The sequence below is a fragment of the Oryctolagus cuniculus genome, chromosome 7 (assembly GCF_051225735.1).
Source record: "Oryctolagus cuniculus isolate XC-2025 breed Fujian yellow rabbit chromosome 7, ASM5122573v1, whole genome shotgun sequence".
Classification (NCBI taxonomy): Eukaryota; Metazoa; Chordata; class Mammalia; order Lagomorpha; family Leporidae; genus Oryctolagus; species Oryctolagus cuniculus.
This window is the reverse complement of record NC_142873.1, coordinates 144,427,787-144,453,032: the sequence shown is the minus strand read 5'-3', so window position 1 is coordinate 144,453,032 and position 25,246 is coordinate 144,427,787. Positions and strand designations below refer to the sequence as shown.

General features: G+C 44.3%; 1 protein-coding gene across 19 annotated transcripts in view; it reads right to left on the bottom strand.

Annotated features, from left to right (window-relative positions):
* Positions 1 to 221: 221 nt before the first annotated feature.
* The window catches only part of EYA3 (EYA transcriptional coactivator and phosphatase 3), a 107,316-nt gene continuing 82,291 nt past the window's right edge, over positions 222 to 25,246 (bottom strand). For 13 of the 19 annotated variants that reach the window (XM_002716084.6, XM_070078981.2, XM_070078985.2 and 10 more), the window contains 8 exons: positions 22,795 to 22,878; positions 20,731 to 20,820; positions 17,320 to 17,378; positions 13,750 to 13,910; positions 10,970 to 11,084; positions 9,893 to 10,014; positions 6,295 to 6,395; positions 222 to 3,702 (listed from right to left, as the gene is read on the bottom strand). In XM_002716084.6, the coding sequence (XP_002716130.3) occupies positions 3,622 to 3,702; positions 6,295 to 6,395; positions 9,893 to 10,014; positions 10,970 to 11,084; positions 13,750 to 13,910; positions 17,320 to 17,378; positions 20,731 to 20,820; positions 22,795 to 22,878 (813 nt within the window). In that variant the 3' untranslated portion in view covers positions 222 to 3,621. Of the gene's footprint in view, positions 3,703 to 4,131; positions 4,289 to 6,294; positions 6,396 to 9,892; positions 10,015 to 10,969; positions 11,085 to 13,749; positions 13,911 to 17,319; positions 17,379 to 20,730; positions 20,821 to 22,794; positions 22,879 to 25,246 lie in introns of those variants that run through there. The other 6 variants (XM_070078983.2, XM_051856784.3, XM_089301207.1 and 3 more) reach the window with 1 other exon arrangement.

Genomic DNA, 25,246 nt, shown 5'->3' with positions numbered 1-25,246 from the left:
TATTTTAAAATACTTATTTTCCCATGTATATTTAATTATACCAAATGGACAGGTATTTGTTCCACTGTTTCACTTTGCTTAGTGAGATCAGCTGAGCCAGTTGTTGGAGGGGTGACACCTCTCTAGTGAACTCTGCAGAGTGTTTATGAAGCTCTAATGAGAACCCCACACGGCTGGGCAGCTGGGCCAATCCTATTCAGGAAAGACACAGAAGCAAGCTGTATAGAAAATAAAAACTTTATTTTTTTCAAGTTTATAAGATAGTTCCCATTACATATAACATTATGGTCAAGGATACTACAGCCACGAATGCCCGCAGTCACATAAATATATCCAATCCACTGAACGCCTTTTCCTGCCGAGAGAGGCATCTGAAGTCCAAAGAGAGTCGTGCTGTGAGGAGAAGTCGTGCTTAATGAGATGGCTCCTGTCAGCGCATCAGGAACTAGCCAAGGAGCCCGGCTTGCTGGAGCCGTGTGACTCAGAGGAGAGGACGGGACAGGCGGCCTGCTCGTCAGAACTGTTTTCTCTCTTGTAGTTTAAGGTATTTTAGAATCTCAGAATTCAGATCTGGCCTCTATAGTGTGGCCATCTGGGGAGTTCTAACTTCAAGATGAACAAGGAAGCCAATGTAGTGGTAAGATACAGAAGCCTGCCTGAGGGCGGCCCTCACGGCCCCCTGCGCAGGAACGAGAGGGAGGCCCCACGCTCACCACTCCTGGTCTAGACCATCCCTCTCCCAGGAAGAGGGAGCCACGGTCCACACTCTCTCCCTCGTGGCTCAGTGGCACTGACACCCATTCAAGCTAGTGAACATCTGGGAGCCCCGTAAGCTGCGGCTGCAGTTTGCCAATCTGCTTCTACTTGGAGCTTTAAAGACCAGTTTGTGTAAATGTGAGTAAGCCATGGCCCAAGTCTTGGGACACTGGCTTTGCCCCCCAATTTGCAGAGCAGAAGACAGTAACACCCAAATCAAACAAAAGCCTAAACAGGCATCTAGATCTGGAGCAGGCCCCAGGGGCACTGGACAGAATGATGCTAAGGCACAGTCAGTTTTACATTCGAAGTCAAGCCGCCTCCTAAGCCCAGGACACACCTGACCACTCTGGACCCTCCACTAGAGATGGTCCTCGCAGGAAGTGCACACGCCCATCTCAAGAAGCCCATGATGCCAGCTGGGGAACGACTTACCACGTGACTAATTTCATGGGGACTCTCCAGAAAAGAGGCTCCCTGGCTCTCTGCTTCCCACAGCTCTTTCCCAGATCTCTGTGCTGGGGAACAGGGAGATGGGGTGAGAGGGCAATGTCTCATGGATAACTAATTCATTTTGGCAAAGATGAGCCAAGAAGCTCCTGCCTCCTGTCTTCCTTTAGATGAGGGTGGCAGCAACCAGAAAAAAGCAGGGGCTGCTCTGCTCTGCTCAGAAAGCCTCCCTGCCTCTCTTGGCCAAGTTCAAGTTCCCTTTGGAAAAAGCTAAGCTGGGTAGTCAGGGCAGGATGAAAAAGGCCATTGAAACAGTCTAAGTTGTATTCTAAAGATAAAAGAGTTCCCAAAGGGTGTGCGGTGGGAAGTGTTGGTATGTGATGGGGTTACTGCGCTGTAGCCCCACAAGCCCGAAGCACCGTACCAACAGGGTGGTCTTTGCCAGGGCCGGAAGCCAACAGTTAGACTGGCAATAGGGGGAGTTTTGAGTCCTGTAAGTAAAGTACATCCTGGACTATTCTGGGATCAACCATCATGGAGCAACAGCATCTGGGCATCAAGGCTGAATACAGACCAAGGGAGGGCCTGCCTCCGCCATCTGTCTCTTCTACCCCAAATGCAAACAAGGCAAAGCGGTACCTCAGTCATGGAGCACCTGCTTCAGCTGCTCTCCAAACACTTGCTTCCTACAGTTGTGAGACACGAAGCACTTGTCAGACAGTTCTGAAGGAATGTGTGCACCAGCCTTGGTGTGCTGCTGTCTGGGTGCCCTGGCATTGGCAGGCGTCCTACCTTTCTGTGCTGCAACTTCTCAGGAATGGCACACGGACTCTCTGGGGATAAGCAAGCACGGCTGGGGTTGGTCAAAGGTGCCCCCTCCTGAGGACCAAGACTGATCTTTCTGAGGGACTGTCACCCTTCTTGGTGCTGCCTGGGACAGTCTGAATTTTGTCAGCTCCTGGGAATTTGGCCTGGCTGAGCAGGTACCCAGGTTGGTCCTGGAGGGATGGCACATCCAAGAAATCCATCCAGGCTGGAAGGTTGGCCCCAGTGCTGAGGTATCCACCAATTTCCCAGGGGTCAGGCTGAGAGATGCTCCTGCATTTGGTCCAGGATTAAGTCTTCAGGTGTGAAGTAGGGGAGCCCGCATCCTCATTTAAACCAGGAAAGACTGGCCTTCTGGATTCCTACTGCAGAGTGAACACCAGAAGCGGGTATTGCTGGGGAAGGTAAGAGCAGTCTGCTGTCAGTTTCAGGCAGAGGCTTGGGGGGAATGTGAACCCAGATACCCCACAGGCAACTTATGGGCTTCTTCACAGGAAGCCCAATACTTTGGAAGTTTGGGCCAATTCTTATCCAGCCTATTCTTAGACTTGATTTGACTTCTTGGGACCAATGTGTGTGGACTGGTCAGAGCTGAATGGAGACAGCAGCGAAGGCTTAGGCCCAGCAGCTGATGGACAAGCAGAGGGGGCCGCAAGGTCGGCAGTGGACGGGAAAAGCTGCTTCTGTGCTGGAGGATCGGATGGCGTCTTCCTGTCTTGAGAGCCAAAGAGGCTGAAGTTCCTAAGAAGCCTCAATCCTTTTTCTCCAGGTGGGAGGATTAGCCTGCTGGCATGTAGTCTCTGAATTAAGAGTCAAGCTGAAGGCTTAGAATTTACCGTCTGAAAGAAGCAGTTTCTTGGTTTGTGTCACTTGATTAAAGGGGAAGAAGGACTGGAAAAAGGACTAAGACTTTTAAAAGGATGGGAAATGCCAAGTCCAAAGTTCATCAGTGTCCAGCACCCCACAGTTCGGCCAAGTAAGAAATGGAAGAACGGGAGAGAAGCAGACCCCTGGGAGCAGCTACGGGGGGGCTACCGTCACACAGAGGTATTTAGACATTTCAATGACTATTTTCAAGGAAACTTTAAATGACCCTTTCTTGCTAGAAAAAGAAAGGGGGACACCTGCTTCAGAGACCCTCACCTATAAAAATAACATACACATTCACTGGAAGTAAGTTCTACGGCTAAGGAGATTCTAAAGACTGCAAGAGATGTCCCAGAAGTCTGCTGCGTTATCCTCTCACCACAGGGTCACAGCAGTTCTCAGTCTGACCACCACTAAGAGCGCACCTCTGCTCCAGGAATTTCCATTCTTTTTTTTTTTTTTTTTGAAACAAAACAAAAGAGAAGAATTAAAAGCACAGTAGCTGCAACGAGCCTATTGTTCTCTCTATCCAGCTGTCTCCGCTTCTGCATGAGGATGAACACGGGCTGGGGCTGACTCTCGGCCAAATCTGCAGCTGTTGTTCTGATTGTGTTCTCGCCAGCATTCCATGGAGCAAAGACAGAGAGTCCCCAGCTGGTTCCAGTCTCTGGCTGCCCTCAGGAGTGGAAAGGAGCTCACCAGAAAGGCTCCTCATTCCAGTTCTTAGAGAAAATCCAGCTCCAGGGCCTGGTGCAGGGACACCAGGTCTCCGTGGTTCGTGATCCTCCAGAAAGGCATGTTGTGCTGGAGAACGGAAGGTGAACGGTCAGCCCAGCTGCTTTCGCGGTTTTTATCCACCCGTACCCAACCCTCCACAGACCTCTTCCCAGGGTACTTGGTAACCTTCCCCACCTCGGAGCAGTCATAAGGATCAGAGTAACTTTGCATGTTATAGGACACTTCACACGTGTGAAATGGGTTCAGTGGTAAACTCTGCTTTTACTGTAAGAGATATATCTATTCTAGCTACTATTCTAGATATACTATTATATTATTATATTAATATATGTACACTATTCTAGCTACACAAAGCTCATGAAAAATGTGTATCATGAAAAAACTATGCATGGATTTCAAGATTATCCACACCAAAGTAAACTTATCTTTTAATCTCATTCTCCACCAACTTAAAAAAATGTTTATTTGAAGGACAGAAAGAAAGAGACATAGAGAGATCTTCCATCTTCTGCTTTATTCCCCAAACGCCCAAAACACTTAGGGTTGGGTCAGGCTGGTGCCAGAAGCCTGGAACTCAATTTAGGTCTCCCATGTGGGCTGCTGGGACACAAGTGATGACTTGCTGCCTCCCATGGTGCACATTAGCAGGAAACTGGAATGGGAAGCAGAGCCAGGACTCAAACCAGGCATTCTGATGTGTGATGTGGGCATCCCAAGAGGTGACTTAACAGTTACATCAAGCACCTATCGCTCACACTAGATATTTAAAAGGCCATTAATATACAGAAGAGGAAGCAAACTTGTTTTGTTATGCTCAGGTGTGCTAGACTTACTTAGAGATAACGTTTTATTCAGTGGAAGGCTGGACTCCACAGTGGAATAGGCTACCTGGGCACACCTGGGTTTATTCAAAGAAGGACCAGCAAGTCTTCAGAAAAGATCCCTCCCATGGTGGAAGTCGGATCAGACAAAGCATTACAGCGTCTGCCAGGGGGTTAGTCTTCAGTAGGTGATTACAAGCAGCACGGTAACTACACCAACTTTGCTAATGACTCAAATGGTTCTTTCTCTTCCCCACTCCCTTCTTCAGACAGGGAAGCACTAAGCTGACACTTGGGTCTTTCCCAAAGAGAGCAACAAGAAACTCTGTAATGAAAGCTTCTGTGACGAGATATGTGAAAAAAGCAAATGTCTTTGAACTGCTACATACAGTGACAAATGAAACCATCACGAGGTGCTAACACCAACTGATCACAAATCACATGATTCATCATTAGTTTGTTTCTTCTTCTTCTTCTTCTTTTTTTTTTTTTAAGATTTACTTATCTAATTTAAAGGCAGAGTTACAGAGAGAAGTTTTCCATCTGCTGGTTCACTCCCCAAATGGCCACAATGGTCCAAAGCCAGGAGCCAGGAGCTTCCTCCGAGTCTCCCACACAGGTGCAGGGGCCCAAGTACTTGGGCCATTTTTCACTGCTTTCCCAGAAACATTAACAGGGAGCTGGATCAGAAGTGAAGCAGCAGGGACTTGAGTTGGCACCCATATGGGATGCTGGTGCCACAGGCAGTGGCTTTACCCTCTACGCCACAGCGCCAGCCCTTTTTTCTTTTTAAAATTTATTTATTTTCTTGAGATGCAGTTACAGTGGAGAGGGAGTGACAATGGGATCTTCCACCCACTGGTTCACTCCCTAAATGGCCCCTATGGCCAGGGCTGGGCCAGGCTGAAGCCAGGAGCCTGGAACTTAACCAGGTCTCCCATATAGGTGGCAGGGATCCAAGCACTTGGGTCATCTTCCGCTGCTTCCCCAGGCACATTAGCAGGGAGCTGGATCGGAAGTGGAGCAGCCAGGATAAGAACCTGTGCTCACATGGGATGCTGCTTCGCCTGCTACCCCACAACACCGTCCCCAGTTGCTAAGGTTTCTATGTTACCTGGGGGAAGAAACTCAAGGCAGGTGGTTCTAGTTGGTAACCCACTGAATACAAATCTAAGAAACAGAGCTGCTGGAAGAAAATAAACTGAGGTAGGGAAGGAAAGAACTTCTGTAGATCCATTTAGTAAATGAGGAAACTCAGAGAAAACAAGTGAACTGTACAAAGTTGCACAGCTTATAAACACATGGGAACCGAACCTGCCTTTGTAGATTCTACAGCCAAAACTCTTTCACCTACTGTTCCCTGTAGTGAGAAGGGATGACCTGGTGTCAGGACATGTATAGCTATGGCGTTAATATCAGAACCACTGTTCAGGGCTCAAAATTGGAAAGGACATTCTTTATAGCAATTCAGTCCCAACCGTACTGTATATATATTTTTTCTTTCTTTCTTCTTAGAATCTGAGCCTAGAAAAGTCAGAATGAGTTGTGCTTTTTGTGGTCAAGGCTGATATTCTTGAGAAAGGCACTGCCATCTACAGTGAAAACAGGTTTAATGATGAGGCTCCTTGCAACAGGCTTCAAAGATTTTAAGATTTTTGACTGGCAGGGATGAGGTGGTCTGTCAGCTTATACAGAGAATTTCATCTGGGGAGAGAACCACTCTCCTCTTTACAGCACAGCACTGTAGCTGCACAGCAGCATATCCGGATTCTGAAGTCTGAACCTCTTTTCTGACTGCTCAATGCCCAACCTCTGGCTTATCCGCTTTGCCGGTTACCTGCTTGGCTGCAATTTCTTCATCGCGTCCATCCCCAATCACCACATACGTGACTTTCTTTCCAAACCTTGACACAATTCTCTCAAAGCAGCTCTCCTTACCTGATGAGAAAAAGAAATTTCCTATGAGAATATTCTTCCCTTTTTTCCATACAAAAGAAAAAGGCTGCAAACTGTCAAACCAGTGGTCAAAAATGTTATATTACTACAGTTTTTTTATTTAATTTAATTTATTTATTTATTTTTGACAGGCAGAGTGGATAGTGAGAGAGAGAGACAGAGAGAAAGGTCTTCCTTTTTGCCGTTGGTTCACCCTCTAATGGCTGCCATGGCTGGCGCGCTGCGGCCGGCACACCACGCTGATCCGATGGCAGGAGCCAGGTGCTTCTCCTGGTCTCCCATGGGGTGCAGGGCCCAAGCACCTGGGCCATCCTCCACTGCACTCCCTGGCCACAGCAGAGAGCTGGCCTGGAAGAGGGGCAACTGGGAAAGAATCCGGCGCCCTGACCAGGACTAGAACCCAGTGTGCCGGCGCCGCTAGGTGGAGGATTAGCTTATTGAGCCGCGGCGCCAGCCCATATTACTACAGTTTTAATGATCCGTGTTTACTTTAAAATTTAGTGTATACGGGCGAAATGGCCATTTCTCCATTCAATTATTGTTTGTTGTCTATATTCTCATTAAACTAGGGTCTCTTTGCTTTTCACTTGTTAAATTTATCAAGTATTAAGTCTTTACTATAATGTAATTTAAAAATGTTATCTCAAAACAAAACAAAAAAAGAAATGCAGAAAGAAAGTGAGAAGGAGAGAAGGAGGAAGGGACTATCATTATGTTCTTAGCATTATATCTACATGTACATTGAATCTGCTAAAAGCTAACTAAAAATTAAAACAAAAAACTTAAAAGACAAAGGCTGCAACAGTCAGGTTCACCCGCCTGTACTCGGACAGACCACGTGGCAGCCCACGTAGTTTGCTTGGTTGGGAGCAAAGGTAGTGAACAGAGACTCAGCAGGCCCACTGCCCAAAAGAATGTGACACTGGGCCATTACAACGGTAACTTATTTTAGCCCTCATATCAAGGAAATTTCTACAACTGGGAGACTAAGGGACATGGGGTGTGAGACAGCTGTGAGTACCACCTCCTCTTCCACATCTTCTGTACTTTATAGTTTATAAAACACTTTCCACTTATTCCTTCATTTATTCTCACAATAATTCAGTGAGGCAGGAACCATTCTCTGTCTCACAGGTGACTCACAGGTCTAGTGACGTGCCTCAGGTCACACACAAGCTATTAGTTAGCATTAGACATGCCATCCAATTCCAAACCCAAATTCTGGCCACTGGGCCATGACAAATGAGTGATTTCTGAGGAGAAATGTTTTAAGGCAGGACAGGAGAGTGGAAGCATAAGGCCATGATTTCTTGTTAGAAGTAAGTAGCAGACATACAGCCATTTCCCTCCAATTCTTCATTTTCCAGAAATAGTCTTGGACATGGGTCTTATGTTCTTCAGTAGGGGAGGAGCCTGAGCAGGACTGAGAAAAGTGACTGACTCATCAATGTGGCAGCATCGTCGCTCCCATCTGGAGTTTCCTCATTTACTACCCCATGCAGCTCCAGCGGAGATCCTGTATCACTATAAGTGACCTTGGGGGGGTGCATGATTTAAATCCACTGCAGACAGTTCTGACACACGTGATAATGGATCACAATATCCGGAACCAACATCTAAAACACACACAGATGATTCTACTGTGGGAAAGATACTTCATTTGCATAAATAAAAGGAAACTATATTCCTGGTTGTTTCTCCACATGTTTTATATTTTATTTCCTTGTTTCTGCCACCTTCCTCAGGTAAGTAAGGTTGTAACTTCGCTTCCTTCTTCATCTAACTCCATGAATCTCATCTTTCTGACATATCCAGGGACTTAGCACTAGGATTCTCATGTAAGATAAAGGTGCGGCCAGCGCCGCGGCTCACTTGGCTAATCCTCCACCTGCAGTGCCGGTATCCTGGGTTCTAGTCCCAGTTGGGGCACCAGGTTCTGTTCCGGTTGCTCTTCTTCCAGTCCAGCTCTCTGCTGTGGCCCGGGAAGGTAGTGGAGGATGGCCAAGTGCTTGGACCCTGCACCTGCATGGGAGACCAGGAGGAAGCGCCTGGCTCCTGGCTTCAGATCAGTGCACTGCGCTGGCTGTAGCAGCCATTTTGGGGGGTGAACCAATGGAAGGAAGACCTTTTTCTCTGTCTCTCCCACTGTCTAACTCTGCCTGTCAAAAAAAAAAAAAAAAAAAAAGATAAAGGTGCCTCTTCCTCAAGACACTTGATTGCCATCGGCTGGAGAATTTCTGTAATAAATATACCAATACACACAATCAGAACTAAGAACCTACATCTGTGTATACTCAGAAGTACTTGCACACATCAGAAGCACGCAGGGCAGGTCAGTAACCTGTTCTGTGTAGCTGGTGCGCAGCCTGGGCTTTGAGGGCCCTCTGGTCTCTGGTGCAACTATTAGACTCTGCCTCTGGAGTATGAAAGCAGCTGCACAAAAAGGAATGGGCACAGCTGTTTCACACAACTACATAAAAAGAGGCAGGGGGCAGGATTGGCCTGTAATCTGAAGACTCCTGCTCTAAAGTAAACATACCAGTGTTCTTCAAAAAGTTCCTGGAAAACATGTCATGCAAAATTAGGCACGGATTTCAAAACTATTTTACACCAAAATAAATTTTTCATTCAATTTCCCCATGACTTTTTTGAAGCACCTCCAATCTGAAAGTGCAATTTCTGGGCCATGGGGTCATGCATATCTCAAACTTTATTAGACATTAATAAATGTTTTCTAAAATAGGTATACCCATTTTCAATTCCATCTGCAGAGTAAGAATACCCATTATCTTAACAAAAGTTAGCATCATTACACTTAAATTGTGCATCTAACCAGTAGTAAATATATCACAGTTAAATTTGCAGTCCCCTTAACTGGGGACTTAAGGGTTTATTCAGAATTTTATAAGTTTTTCCTTTTCTGCAAATTAGCTATTTTAAGCAGCTTTCTTAATGAATGTGAGGGATTTTAATAATTTTCAAGTATATAGTTTAATCCTTGATTTTTTTTTTTAAAAGATTTTATTTATTTATTTGAGAGGTAGAATTACAGACAGTGAGAGGGAGAGAGAGAGAGAAAGGTCTTCCATCTGCTGGTTCACTCCCCAAATGGCTGCAACAGCCAGAGCTGGGCCAATCCAAAGCCAAGAGCCAGGAGCCCCTTCCGGGTCCCCCACATGGTTGCAGGGGCCCAAGGACCTGGGCCATCTTCTACTGCTTTCCCAGGAAAAACAGAAAGCTGGATTGGAAGAGGTGCAGCCAGGACTAGAACCGGCACCCACATGGGATGTCGGCACTGCAGGCAGAGGATTAACTAACCTACTGTGCCACAGTGCTGGCCCCGTTTTTTTTTTTCTTAAAGATTTATTTATTTATTTGAGAGGCAGGGTTATAGACACAGGGTGGGGGGCGGTAACAGGTGCAGCACGAATAGGACGTTTGATTGTAAGGTTAATGACAAAACAGAACAGAAACCATACCAATTTTGGTAGCACTATAGATGTTTTCAATTGGAAATATTTCTCCTAGTCCATACAGGAGCACTTTGGCCAGAGCTGGAACCAGCTGGGTGGTAGTGATCAGAACATTCACACAATTCTTCCTATAAGAGAGCAAGAAGAAAAAGCAAAAAATGAAATTAAACCAACCTAGGAGCAAGAATTCAAATGGGCCAACTCTTTAGGAATGAACTAACAACACAGTAATCTCACATGTCCTTCAGCTTCACTAAACCTCCACCTCTTGGGGTCACTCTCACTGTTTACTGCTGTGGCTGTGGGTCTAGAATTCCCGTTTTGAAGGAGAGCTGTAGGATATTGGCACAGATGTAGTATTTATTTCCCAATCTGGCTTCAAGTTGAAATCTCTTAATCTGCTTAACGGACCTTTTGCTTTTGAATCTTGCCTTCTTGAACAGGTCCGAGAATACTGCCTGGCACTTCCTCTACTTAGGATATTTGTGATATGTCCCCTACGTGTGCCTCTGATGTCACTAGACTCATCCCCCAGGTTGTAGAGGATGATTACTCAGCTTTAATTTAGTGGGTAAAAAGGAAGGACAAAGAAAAAAGGGTTTCCTACATAAATATTCTCTTACAACTTTAAAGTGTGCTTAATATAAACTATCGTTGTCTCTCTCCCAACCTAAATACTTCCCTGCACGATTTAACCACTTCTTACCCCTATCCCAAACTCTGTTTTAGGGAATGGTCTATTCTGGACTGGGATAGGAAAGAGTCTCAGAGGATGAGACCTATGAGAATCGTTACTGAGATGTGTGTGGTGTGGTGTGAAGATGCTGCTCGGGATGTAAGTGCCAGAGTTCAAGTTCCGGCTCCATTCTCCCTTCTAGTTTCTTGTTAAATGCTGGGAAGCAGCAGGTGATGATCAAGTAGTTGGGTCCCTGGTACCCATGTGGGAGACCTGGACTGAGTTTCGGGCTCCTGGTTTTAGCTCAGCTGTTGCAGACATTTGGGCAATGAACCCAGGATGGGATATCGCTCTATATATGTATGTGTCTGTTTTTCAAATAAACAAACAAAAAATCATTTCCATACCTTGACTGGATGAGAAGTAAGGACTTTAACGCAGTTCCTAACCAGGAATCTGTTAAAACTTCAATTTCTGCTCTTAATCTCTGCAGTGCTTCCTTTCTCTGGGGACTGAGGAGCCCTTTAGAAATAAAGGCAGATGCATTTATTATTTGACAACATGTACTTGCTGACACTGAGAAAACAATTTCTAAATTCAATTTAGAAATAGTGTGAGTCTGAAGTATTCTACCAAACTGATAAGTATCTCTTCTTGGAGACACCATGGACTAGTGCTACTCAAAATGCCATTTGACTTTCTTCATTTGAATGCTTTCCTATTGGGTACAACAACAAAACCAGCCAAAGGAAATATAAGATTCTGGTGCAGGCTCCCTTTTTCATCACCAATCAGTAACACAATCAGGAGACTGCTGGACCATGCTCTGAGCAGCACTGCCTTAGAACACGACATTAAGAACTAAATGGTAGGGCCAGCACTGTGGTGTAGTGGGTAAAGCCACCACCTGCAGTGCTGCCGGTTCGAGTCCTGGCTGCTCCACTTCCAATCCAGCTCTCTGCTGTGGCCTGGGAAAGCAGAGGAAGATGGCCCAAGTCCTTGGGCCCCTACACCCGCATGGGAGACCTGGAAGTTCCTGGCTCCTGGCTTTGGATCAGCATCTGGAGAGTGAATCAGCAGATGGAAGACCTCTCTCTCTGCCTCTGCCTCTCTGTAACTCTGCCTTTCAAATAAATAAATCAATCTTAAAAAAAAAAAAAAAAAAAAGAATTGAATGGCAAAGTCTTAGAGCTCAAGAGTCCTCTGCATTTCTAATTTCTTTCTAAAGAAATCAAAGCAGGAGGAGAGAAGGGGCCTCCTCATAGTGACAAAGGCCTTTCTACTGCCACGCATACCTCCTGTGATGGCTGCACCTCCACCTGCCCGGGAATGCTAAACCTGAGACTCCAGGATGAATGACCAACAATTGTTCTGTACTTACTATGAAACAACTCCAGGTGGTAACAGATTAAAACCCTGCCTAAGACAATACAACTAAGCACAAAATAAAGAAAGCAACTCATATGATAACCTGAGTTATAATATTCAAATAATGAATCTGGCTCTGAAGTTTTTTGTAGTGAAGGTAAGGAAAAAAAAATCCTGTATTCTATTAGTAACCCTCCAGAAAAGCAGAAAGGGTATCTGTGAGGAAGAAGCAGAATTTGCTGTCATACTGATGGCTTTACAGTACAAGAACTAACACAGAATGTGACACTTTTGTTAATTCACAGTGTGCAAAACATGTAAGTAGACATTACTGTTCACCTGTTCCTATTTCTTCAGGAAACCATGTAATGGCACAAGGCAAGGAAAGGATCAGGATTGAGGTCATAAATAAAAACAATAATAGAAAGCCTGGTGTCGATGAGAGGAAAAGTTAAAAAGGCTTAGAGTTGCCAAAATAAAATAATAGTTCTAAACTGTAAGAAACAAGCAATAAAAAGAACATGAAAAAAAAGTAAATTAGATCCCCCAAGTCTGTATTTTTATCTGGTATTAGAGGAGTGTAACAGGAATGAACCAAATTGTTCTTCAAAGCCCTGTTTCTACTTCTGCACCACACTAGAAGGCAGCAAGTACAGTCCAAGGCTCTGCACCTGCAGCAATATGCTTTAGCAAGCTCTGCAGTCCCTGAAACGTTTAGGCGACATTTTGTGCATCTCCGAGGGTGATGGCTCCATTTTAAATATTCTCTCTCAGGGGCAACTCACTAAAAAGGAAACTGTAGAATGCAAAATGCACTGGACCCAAAGTTAGTGGATATAATTCCAACCATGTCAGGGTCACTAACTTGCAACACAATTGTGGGCAAGCTGCCCCTGCTGCCTCTATGAGGGACATCAATTTTCTCAACTGCAAAATGAGGGATTTAGACTGGATCTTCTAATCTGATCAATTTATGATTAATTCCAAGTAATAAAATTTTAGGTTTTGTGGCATCTGACATTTGTAGTATTTCTGGATAAAACGAATTTCCAAGGTCCTTCAAATTACAACACATGGATACTGCCAGCCTACAACCTTGGCCTAGTTTTCCACTCATGACAAGCTTAACACCTAGTTCTACCTGTCTTTTGTCTTGATGGTTATATGAATCAGCCAAAAACCTATGATACCTTATTAACTATTAACTCAAGAATGAAACACACATCCTTATACAACATCCATGGATCACACTTCCTATAAAAAAGGCACTTGTTGGGGCCAGTGCCATGGCATAGTAGGTTAAGCCTTTGCCTGTGGTGCTGGCATCCCATGTGGGTGCTGGTTCAAGTCCTGGCTGCTCTTCTTCTGATCTGCTCTCTGTTATGGCCTGGGAAAGCAGCAGAAGATGGCCCAAGTCCCTGGGCCCCTGCACCCTTGTGGGACACCCAGAAGTTGTTCCTGGCTCCTGGTTTCAGATTAGCCCAGCTCTGGCCTTTGCTGCCATTTGTGGAGTGAACAGCAGATGAAAGACCTCTCTCTCTGTCTCTTCCTTTCTCTGTCTGTAATTTTGTCTCTTAAATAAATAAATACTCTTAAAAAAAATAAAAAGGCGGCTCTTGTCTAAAGAGAGCTTTCCAAAGTCACACTGAGAGCTTACTCTCCAAAGGGTTTCAAGTAAACCTCCACTGCATTAACATGCTGCTGAGCCAATTCTTAAACACAAGCAGTTGCCAGAGGGGACTAAGGAATTTCTGGAAAGGAAAGCAGGAGATCAGAAAGATACAGAGCATTGACAAGACTGGCTGGATGCTACACTTACCACCCACGTTGCTTTTATGCTTATCATAGATTTCTCTCACTTTTCGGTAGCGGAAAGCCAGTTTCCTCATCCAGTCCACACCTCCCTGGACACCTACAGAGGAACCATGGCTGCCACTGCCTCCTGAGCCACTGAAGCCATCTGTTGAGAAACTGTAGTTGCTGCAAAGAGAGAGCATTACAAAAATCAAAATCTATACAGCATGGAGTTTTTGACTGATTGCCATCTGGGATTCTCTGTCCTGTGTTCCGGTATCTGACTTATTCCCGACATTTGATAAACAAAGCTTTAAGAATCTTCTCCCTGGGGCCAGCACTGTGGCAATGGTGCCTGTGGTGCCTGTGGTGCCAACAACCCATTTGGGTGCCATTTGAGCCCCAGTGGCTCCACTTCTAAGCTAGTTCCTTGCAATGCTCCTGGGAAGGTAACAGAAAATGGTCCAACTGCTTGGGCCCTTGCACCCACATGGGAGACCTGGAAGAAACTCCTGGCTCCTGGCTTTGGCCTGGCCCAGCCCTGGCTGTTGTGGTCATTTGGGGAGTGAACCAGCAATTAGAACATCTCTATCTCTCCCTCTCTCTCTGTAATTCTGCCTTTCAAATAAATAAATAAACCTTAAAAAGTAAAAGAATCTTCTTTCGTCTTTGTTTGTCGGAGTCTACCTTTCACTAGCCCTCTATCTAAGGGCTGAGAAGGAGGAAAGGAGAGTTATGCACAATTCAAGCACCAGCACCCCTACAGACTGGCTTGAGATAATGCACCTTTTTTTGTGAATGATAGAATATCATACGGTGAAAAAAGTAGAACATAAAAATCTGTGTGTACCCACTCACACATGCACAAAATGACTGCAACTATGTAAAAATGAAAAATACTTAAAAAAGGAAGGAAATAACCCCAAATGCTAATAATGGAAAGATAATGGCATCTGGTTTTTCTTTAGCAACCTGCTAAGTTCACAGGTTACTGCAGTAAAATATGAACACAAATCCTTTGGATACTACTTTTTTTTTTAACATACATTTTTAGATGTTTATTTGCTTATTTTCATCTACCTGAAAGGCAGAGAATGAGGCAGAAAGGGATAGAGGAAAGGGGAGAGGGAGAAAGAGAGGTATCTTCCACCTGCTGGTTTACTCCCCAAATGCCAGAAACAGTCAAGCCAGACTCCATCCAGGTCTCTTGCATGGATGGCAGGGGCCCAAGCACTTACGTCATCCCCTGCTATTCCCGGGCTGCATTAACAGAAGATGGATCAGAAGCATCGTAGTCGGGACTCAAACTGGCATTCCAATGTAGGATGTAGGTGTTGTAACCTGTGGTTTAACCTGCTGTAACACAATGCTGGTCTCTATACTCTCTTCTACTTCTGCTTCTTGGTTAAGGGTTGGACTCAGAATATAAAGTGAGTGTGGTAAACGTGATGATGTTATACTTCACAGACTAAGCTCCTCTGGTTCTCTCGTGAGCACCTGCTCTGAAGAAGTCAACTGCCCAATGTCACGCCCCTCCGTGAGGAGGCCCATGGAGTGAGCAACTCGGCCTCCTGTCATCAGCCACCTGCGAGAGACCAGAAGGAGGTCTTCCAGCTCCAGTCAAGCCTTTGGATCAGCGTAGCTCCAGTCACCATCCTGATTTCACCCTCACAGACTGATGAAGAACTACCTCGCCAGGTTGCTTTCAAGCTCCTGACCTAGAGACTGTGAAGTGGGAAATGCTTACTTGTCTATTTGTTATACGGCAGACTTGTTATTTCACAGTAGATAACACAGTCACCAACACTGGGGAGAATAAATACTTCAGAAGTAAAGATTTTTAAATGACAAAATAAGAGACAACTTGGATCAATCAAAAGTTAAAACATAGTTCAACACATTAAGTCTAAGATTCTGTATTTAAGAAAGTAAATGATCCAAAAGATAAGATGAATAATTATTGGATAACCACACATGTAAGAGAAAAACAAACCAACTGGGGTTCAGAGTAGACCATAAACCGTTTCATACAGGGCTTTTTCCTAAAACACACAGTGAAATCTTATATCAACAGTGCTCTCCAGGACAGTGCGATGCCTGACACACACAACTGGATGCTGCTCCAGAAGGAGGCACTTTTCAGTCCTCTCAGCATTAGGTGGTTATGTCCTAACTCTATATTCAAGAATTTTAGTATGGGGGCGGTGCTGTGATGCTGTGAGGGGCCCGGTCTGCAGCATCGGCATCCCATATGGGCGCCAGTTCAAGTCCCTGCTGCTTCTCTTCCAATCCAGCTCTCTGCTATGGCCTGAGAAAGTGGAAGATGGTCCAAGTCCGGGGGCCCCTGCATCCGCATGGGAGATCTGGAAGAAGCTCCCGGCTCCTGGCTTCACATCAGCTCAGCTCTGCCCACTGCAATAATTTGGGGAGTGAGCCAGTGGAATGGAAGACCTCTCTCTCTCTGGCTCTACCTCTCTCTGTAACTCTTTCAAATAAATAAAATAATTCTTAAAAAAAAAAAAAAGACTTTTAGTACAGTCACAGGGAAGAACACCTATCCATGCAAAGGGATAAACATTAAAACAAATTAACATGAAAAATATGACAGTCTTTTTTTCCTTAAAAATCTTAAGTATAAGCTAGATAAATTTTCAGATCTTTCTTAGCTAAGAGCATTAGACAGGAGCAAAGAGAAGAATGAAGATACTGAGTATGCATCTTGCCACTGAGATCTCTTGGTTTAGCTTACATTATAATATAATGCTTAAAACGATCTTCCAGGGGCTGGCGCTGTGCAGAGGGTTAAAACCCTGGCCTGCAGCACTGGCATCCCATATGGGCACTGGTTTGAGTCCCAGCTGCTCCACTTCAGATCCAGCTCTCTGCTAATGCACCTGGGGAAGCAGTGGAAGATGGCCCAAGTCTTTGGGCCTCCACACGTATGTGGGAAACCTGGAAGAAGCTCTTGGTTCCTGGCTTTAGATTGGCTCAGCTCCAGCCACTGTGGTCATCTGGGGAGTGAATCAGTGAATGGAAGACCTTTCTCTCTCTGCTTCTGCCTCTCTGTTAACTCTGCCTTTCAAATAAATAAATAAACCTTTAAAAAAAGAAAGAAAGAAAAAGACTATCTTCCAGAAGGTTATTCTCAATACCATCAGACATCCACAGTTAGTTTTCATGGTGAAATTCCTGATAATTATTTGCATATAAACTACTCACAGCATGGAAGCATGTTTTCTCCTCACTGAAAATGTGGCCAAAGCAAAACTAATACATTGTTTGCCTTGGAATGCTTTTAAGATGACTGTGACTTTCTCTTTCCTACTCAAATACTATTGCACCAAGAAGGCCTGACCAGTGCTGGCACAAACTGCTTCCCACTTATATCACAATTTTCTTCTGTGTGTCCACCATGTTTTTTATTGTCACCTCCTCACATTGTATGTATGGTTAACTACGCTTGCTTCTGTCTCCTTTGCTAGATTGTGAGCTCTTTCAGAGTTATATCCTAATCATCTTTGTTTCCATCTGAACTTAATCTGTATCTCTCACATAACACGCCCACTCATGTTCAAGACGTCACTGTGTTTATCACCTCAAGTCCTGGCCATTGTCATCAGAAGCCACATCTTCCACATGCACCTGGTCACATTCCTGTTAAAAGACAAAGCATACTATTTCAATCCAGGGAGCAGAAGTGTTATCGCCATCATGACATAACATAAGACCACATATAGGGGCTAGCACTGTGGTATAGTGGGTTAGGCTGCTGCCTGCAGTGCTAGCATCCCATATTGGTGCCGGTTCAAGACCCGACGATCCAGCTCTCTGCTATGGCCTGGGAAAGCAGTGGAAGATGGCCCAAGTCCTTGGGCCCCTCCACACACGTGGCAAACCCAGGGGAAGCTCCTGGCTCCTGGCTTTGGATCGGCGCAGCTCCGGCCATTGCGGCCAACTGGGGAGTGAAACAGTGAATGGAGGACTTTCTCTCTCTCTGCCTCTCCTTCTCTCTATGTGTAACTCTGACTTTCAAATAAGATAAATAAATCTTAAAAAAAAAAAAAAAAAGACAACTTATAATGGCAGGATGACATGTGGAGGATCACTCTCATCCCTTTACTATTCCATTTTTTTTCAAAAAAGATTTATTTATGGAGCTGATTGTTGTGGTGCAGTAGGTAAGCTGCCACCTGCAATGCTGATAACCCATAAAAGCACCAGTTCCAGGTCCGGCTAATGCACCTGGGAAAGCAGTGGAGGATGGCCCAAGTGCTGGGGCCCCTGCTGTTCTTGGGGAGACCCAGTTAAGAGTTCTTGGCTCTGGCTTTGGCCTGGCCCATTCCCAGCTGCTGCAGCCATTTGAGTAGTGAATCAGTGGATGGAAGACCTCTCTCTCTGTCTTCTCCCTCTCTCTCTAACTCTGCCTTTCAAATAAATAAATCAGTCAATCAATCTTAAAACAAAAAATCGAGAATAAAAGAAGCAAATATATAGATTCACAGTTGGTAGTTAGAAAAGGTCATCTAAGCAAACTCCTCATGTTCTAAACGTGAGGTGACATGATTTCCTCAAGGTTATATAACCATTGAGTGATAGAGATTAGAAAGCATCTTGGGTCTTGGGCTTCTTCCCACAAAGATTCTTTCCATTGAAGCCCAGGCTACTATTGACATAAAATGCAGCTCACTGCCTAACTCTGACAGGACCCACATTAGCTGGGCCTGGAACTGGTGCTTTTATGGGTTATCAGCATTGCAGGTGGCAGCTTAACCTACTGCACCACAACAACCAGCTCCATAAATGAATCTTTTTTGAAAAAAATGGAATAGTAAAGGGAGTAAGAGTGATTCTCCACATGTCATCCTGCCATTATAAGTTGTCTATGATTTTTTTTTTTTAAAGATTTATTTATCTTATTTGAAAGTCAGAGTTACACATAGAGAAAAGGAGAGGCAGAGAGAGATTAGTCCTCCATCCACTGGTTCACACCTCAATTGGCTGCAATGGCTGGAGCTGCGCCAATCCAAGGCCAACAGCCAGGAGCTTTCCCGGTTTCTGCCACATGTGTGGAGGGGCCCAAGGACTTGGGCCATCTTCCACTGCTTTCCCAGGCCACAGCACAGAGCTGGATTGGAAGAGGAGCCGCTGGGACTAGAACCGGTGCCCATATGGGATGCCAGTGCCACAGGCGGAGGCTTAACCTACTGTGCCATGGCGCCGGCCCATCTGGGGAGGTTTTCAAAAAATGCATTCTTGGGTCCATTCCAGACCTACTTTAATCTTTATTTCTGCAAGTGAAATCCTAGAATCTCCATTTGTAAGAAGCTCCCCAGGTGATTCTTATGGCCACTAAAGTTGAGAACCATTGATCTGGTGACAGGAACTCAATAAGGTCAAATTTTTCAAATAATTTTCAGTCCTGGGGAAGGACTATGTCTAGAAAATCATTATAAATACAATTTGGTGATAATTATTAGCATATATATTTTCAACAAATGTTTGCTGAATAAAAACTCTGACACCCTAATTTATCAACATATGAAGTTGAAGGAAGTTTAAAACATTATAGAGTTTAGAGTTTAAAGCCCTATGAATATATTAATTTCTTTTTAAAAAGCTTATTTATTTAAGATAGAGACAGTACTAGATAGAGAGATCTCCAATCTGCTGGTTCACTTGCCAAATGCCCACAGTAGCCAAGAATGGGCCAGGCCAAAGCCAGGAGTCAAAATTCCATCCAGGTCTCCTTGTGGGTGGCAAGAACCCAACTACTTAAGGCATCATCAATGCTTCACGAAGTACACCTTAGCAGGAAACTGGAAATGAGACTAGAGACAGAAATTCTGATATGGGACACTGGTATTCCAAGTAGCATTTTAGCTGCTAATGCCGAACGCTTGCCTAACACACCTCTCCTACCCTACCATCGGTTAATTTAATCTGTTGGAGAATTGTCTATTGGGTAGAACTAGATACGAAAGCTTTCAGTAGTTTTTTGTGTAGAATAACTGCTTAACTGAAGCCAAGAATGGGAACATAACTTCCCCAGAGACCTGCACCCTGGTCTGACTCCCAGTCTGTTCACCTCAAAGGCAAACTCAAACGTCAAAGTCAAAAAATTTCTCGATGAATCTCTTAGTATTTCCTGGCATCTAACAATAAAATGATTCTATATTTCAAGGTTAACCCATACACAAACAACAAATATGCTAAATTATAATAGGTCAGAGCAGCCTTTTATAAATTGGACAAATCAAGAGACCATCTTTTAGGAGGAGAAAACTGAAGAACAGTCAAGAATCATCAAACTAATTTTATATATAAATATGTATTATTTAATATGGATTATGAAATTGGAACAATGTTTTATATATCAGTGTTTTGCCTGATGGGTTGACATTTTCCCCTGTGCTAGATCACTTCCAAATAAGCTAACCAAAATCACATTTTTTAGACAACACAACTGAGGGCCCAGGGTAAGCATCTGATACCACAGTTAAATTTGGGGTACCTGCATCCTCTACCACAGTGCCTGGGTTTGAGTTCTAGCTCCACTTTTGAATCAACCTTCTGGCTAATGAGCACCTGAGAGGTAGCAGGTGATGTTGGCTCTGGGTCCCTGCCACCCATGTGGGAGACTTGGATTAGGTTTGGGGCTCCTGGCTTCATCTTGGTCCAGCCCTGGTTGCAGGAATTTGGGGGTTAAACCACCAGATGGAAGGTCTCTCTATCTCTCTACCTTTGAGATAAATAAAAATTTAAAAAACAAGACAATACAAAGAAACAAAAACAAAAAACCCAGCAACAACCTCTGAGTACCAGGAGCCACACCAGAGGTGATCCGACCATGACTCTGCTCCTCAAAGACTATTTATGCCTTGGTAGTCAGCTGGCCTCTCCACACCTACCCTAACAATAGGGTCTAAAAAATACATTAAGCATAGATTCAAAATAATTCTTGAACAAAGCATTTCATTGAAGCACCGAAACAATTTAAAATGCTTACCTCTAAGTCATTGAAAAATAGATGTGTATCAGCCACTTCAAAAATCATTTCTTCCATTGTTAAACCTGAGCCAATCACAACTGTAGGGTCCTGGAAGACAATAAGAAAAAAAATTGCTTGACTTGATACTTAATGATTCCCTTTTTTTTTCTTTAAAGATTTATTTATTTATTTGAAAGTCAGTTACACAGGGAGAGAAGGGGAGGCAGAGAGAGAGCGAGAGAGGTCTTCCATCCACTGGTTCACTCCACAATTGGTCTCAGCAGCAGGAGCCGCGTTGATCCAAAGCAGCGCTGATCTGAAGCCAGGAGTAAGGAGCTTCCCCTGAGTCTTCCCATGTGGGTGCAGGGGGCCAAGGACTTGGGCCATCCTCTACTGCTTTCCCAGGCCATAGCAGAGAGCCAGATATGAAGTGGAGCAGCTGAGACTCGAACTGGCGCCCACACGGGATGCCAGCACTGCAGGCAGCAGCTTTACCTGCTATGCCACAGTGCCGGCCCCACAGTACTAATTCTAATCTTCAAATATTTCAAAATTATTTTGGATTAAGCCCAAAACAACACAAACCCACACAGCAGTGCTTCTTCAAATTCATTCACAGAAGAATGTGGGATTGTGGAACAGTCTGCAGACAGTGAAAAACTTTAGGACAAGTTTCTAGAAATCAGTAGTTTCATAGAACTATTTTTATTTATTTATTTGAAAGGTGGAGTTACAGAGAGAAAGAAGGAGAAACAGAGAGATCTTCTATCCTGGTTTACTCTCTAAATGATCACAATGACCAGGGTTATGTCAAGCAAGCCAGGAGCCTGGAGCTTTTTCCAGGTCTCCCACATGGGTACAGGGGCCAGAGAACTTCAGCCATCCTCTACTGCTTTCTCAGGCACATTAGCAGGGAGCTGGATCGGAAGTGAAACAGCCAGGACTTGAACCAGCGCCCACATGGGATGACTACCCTATAGGCTGTGACTGACTTATTAACCCGCTGTGCCACAGTTCAGGCCCCAGAGAATGTTTTTAAAAAACAACTCACTACTTTACAGTAAATAATTGTTTTTATCATTCGCTTGCAGTGTTCTCCATTTTAAAAAAAAAGATCCACTTAATGTTTTTGAGAAATTTCCTGTTCCAGATGAAATTTTACATTGTTGAATACTATTATTGTAAAACCATCATCTTCCTTGCATGTACACCCCTAAACACACACTATAATACCAGAGGTCAGTTAGTTAGCTGACAGTCTCAAAAACCAGAAAGAAAGTAAAGAAAGGCCAGAGTCAAAACATTTGCAGAAAAACCAATGGGAGTTGCTTTACAATAAACCAGTTCATTTAGAGGCTCTATGCCCTTATTTTACATTTTTTAATAACCATCAACTTTATGAAGTATTCTCATATATCTGGCATATACTTGGCTAAATGAAATGCTCAATTTGGGCTCTCTAAAAACGCAACTATCAGATTGGTTGTTGGAATAATCCCAAGACTCTGCTCTGTCTTGAGGCTTATTCCTTCACTTCTTTTTTTTTTTTTTGACAGGCAGAGTGAGAGACAGAGAAAGGTCTTCCTTTTTCCATTGGTTCACCCTCCAATGGCCGCCGCGGCCGGCGCACCGTGCTGATCCGATGGCAGGAACCAGGTACTTATCCTGGTCTCCCAAGCACTTGGGCCATCCTCCACTGCCTTCCCGGGCCACAGCAGAGAGCTGGCCTGGAAGAGGGGCAACCGGGACAGAATCTGGCGCCCCGACAGGGACTAGAATCGGTGTGCCGGCGCCGCAAGGCGGAGGATTAGCCTAGTGAGCCGCGGCGCCGGCCTCACTTCAATTTTTATAAGATGTCAACTCTGGAAAACATTCAGCTTTCTGCAATGGTCCTATGTCTAGTCTCTAGCTTTACCATCAACTCTGCCTGATTATGAAGCCTGCCTGTGTGAGGCATCTGGTGATATTTTACATGGAAAACTGAAAGCCAACAGGGTAAAATGGAAGTGGCAGAGGAAATGATTTTCGTTACCTGCCCAGACAGACAGAAGAGGAACAGGAACAAAGGAAGATTCAAATTACCTTTCCATACTTCTGGGCATAGGATCCAGTAAGAAGGGAGTGGAAGATGATGATGGTCTCATCCAAGTCCCAAAGAAATACCCGCTAAGGGAAGAAAATATAAAAAATGAGTATCTTTTCCAATCACAATGAAATGAAACAAGAAATCAGTAACAGGAAGAAAACTGGAAAATTCACAAATAGTACAGAAATTAACATATTCTTAAACAAAGAATGAATGCATTAAGAGGAAATCACTAATGAAATTAGAAGATACCTGAGATAAATGAAAACAAATGCAACATGCCAAAACTTATGGGATACAGTGAAAGCAGTGGTAAGAGGGAAATGTAATAGTCAACGCACACATTAAAATAAGTAAGATATCAATTCTATAACCTAATTGCACACAGTAAAGAACTAGGAAAAAGAGAAAAACTGAAAGGCAACAAAAGGAAGGAAATAATAAAGGTTAGAGCAAAGGTAAATAGCCAATAGAAAAACAATAGAGAAACATCAATGAAACAATAGAGAAAAATCAACAAAATCAGTTGGGTCTTTGAAAACATCTGTAAAACTGACAACCTTTTGTTAGAATGACAAAGAAAATAAAAGTGTAGACTGAAATTACTTAAGTAGAAATGAAAGCTGGGATATCACTTCTGATTTTACAGCAATGAAAGGATTAAGAGAATACTAGGGGCCAGCGCCGCGGCTCAATAGGCTAATCCTCCGCCTGCAGTGCCGGCACACTGGATTCTAGTCCCAGTCGGGGTGCCGGATTCTGTCCTGGTTGCCCCTCTTCCAGTCCAGCTCTCTGTTGTGGCCCAGGAGTGCAGTGGAGGATGGCCCAAGTGCTTGGGCCCTGCACCTGCATGGGAGAGCAGGAGAAGCACCTGGCTCCTGGCTTCAGATCAGCACGGTGCGCCGGCTGCAGCGGCCATTGGGGGGTGAACCAATGGAAAAAGGAAGACCTTTCTCTCTCTCACTGTCCACTCTGACTGTCAAAAAAAAAAAAAAAGAATACTAGGAAGAATGTTACGCCAAAAAATTGGATAACTCAGATGAAATGGGCAAATTCCTAAAAATACATAGAATATAGTACCAAAAAGACTCAAAGCATAGAAAATCTGGTAAGACTGATAATAAGTAAGGAGATTAAATCAGTAACTAAAAATATCCCAACAAAGAAAAACCCAGGAACAGATGGCTCTGCTGGAAAAGCCCAACATTTAAAGATTTGACACTAATCTCTCTTACTTTTTTTTCCAAAAAAAAAAAATCTAAGAGGGAACATTTTTTAAACTTCTTTAATGAGGTCTATATTACCTTGATACCAGTTCATGAAAACACTAACAACAGAAAACTTTGGGCCAATGTTGTGGCACAGTAGGCTAAGTTGAGGCCTCCAACACTGGAATCCCACATAGACACTGGTTCGAGTCCCAACTACTCCACTTCTTCTTCTTTTTTTTTTTTAATAAAGATTTTATTTATTTATTTTGAGAGGTAGAGTTACAGGCAGAGAGAGGGAGAGAGAGAGAGAGAAAGGTCTTCCATCCACTGGTTCACTCCCAAATGGCCACAACAGCTGAAGCTGGGCTATTCAAAGCCATGGAGCTTCTTCAGGGTCTCCCATGTGGGTGCAAGGGCCCAAGCACTTGGATCATCTTCTACTGCTTTCCCAGGCTACAAGCAGAGAGCTGGATTAGAAGAGGCACAGCCAAGGCCAGCGCCGTGGCTCACTAGGCTAATCCTCCACCTTGCAGCGCCGGCACACTGGGTTCTAGTCCCGGTTGGGGCGCCAGATTCTGTCCCGGTTGTCCCTCTTCCAGGCTAGCTCTCTGCTGTGGCCAGGGAGTGCAGTGGAGGATGGCCCAAGTCCTTGGGCCCTGCACCCCATGGGAGACCAGAAGAAGCACCTGGCTCCTGCCATCGGATCAGCGCGGTGCACCAGCTGCAGCGCGCCGGCCGTGGCGGCCATTGGAGGGTGAACCAACGGCAAAGGAAGACCTTTCTCTCTGTCTCTCTCTCTCTTACTGTCCACTCTGCCTGTCAAAAAAAAAAAAAAAAAAAAAAAAAAAAGAAGAAGAAGAAGAAGAAGAGGAGGAGGAGGCACAGCCAGAACACGAACCTACTTTGACTACTATGCTATAGCGCCAGGTCCCACTACTCCACTTCTGATCCAGCTCTTTGCTAATGCACTTGGGAAGTAGTGCAAGACAGACCAAGTTCTTGGGCCCTCAACTCCCATATGGGAGACCAAGAGAAAGCTCCTGGCTCCTGGCTTCAGCTTGGCCCAACTCCAGTTGTTGAGGCCATTTGGGAAGTAAACCAGTGGATCAAAAATTGATCTCTTTCTGTAACTCTGTCTTTCAAATAAATAAATAAATATTAAAAACAAAACAGAAAACTCTCTTATAAAATTTGATGCAAAAATTCTCAATAGTAATAAACCAAATTCAGTAGTATA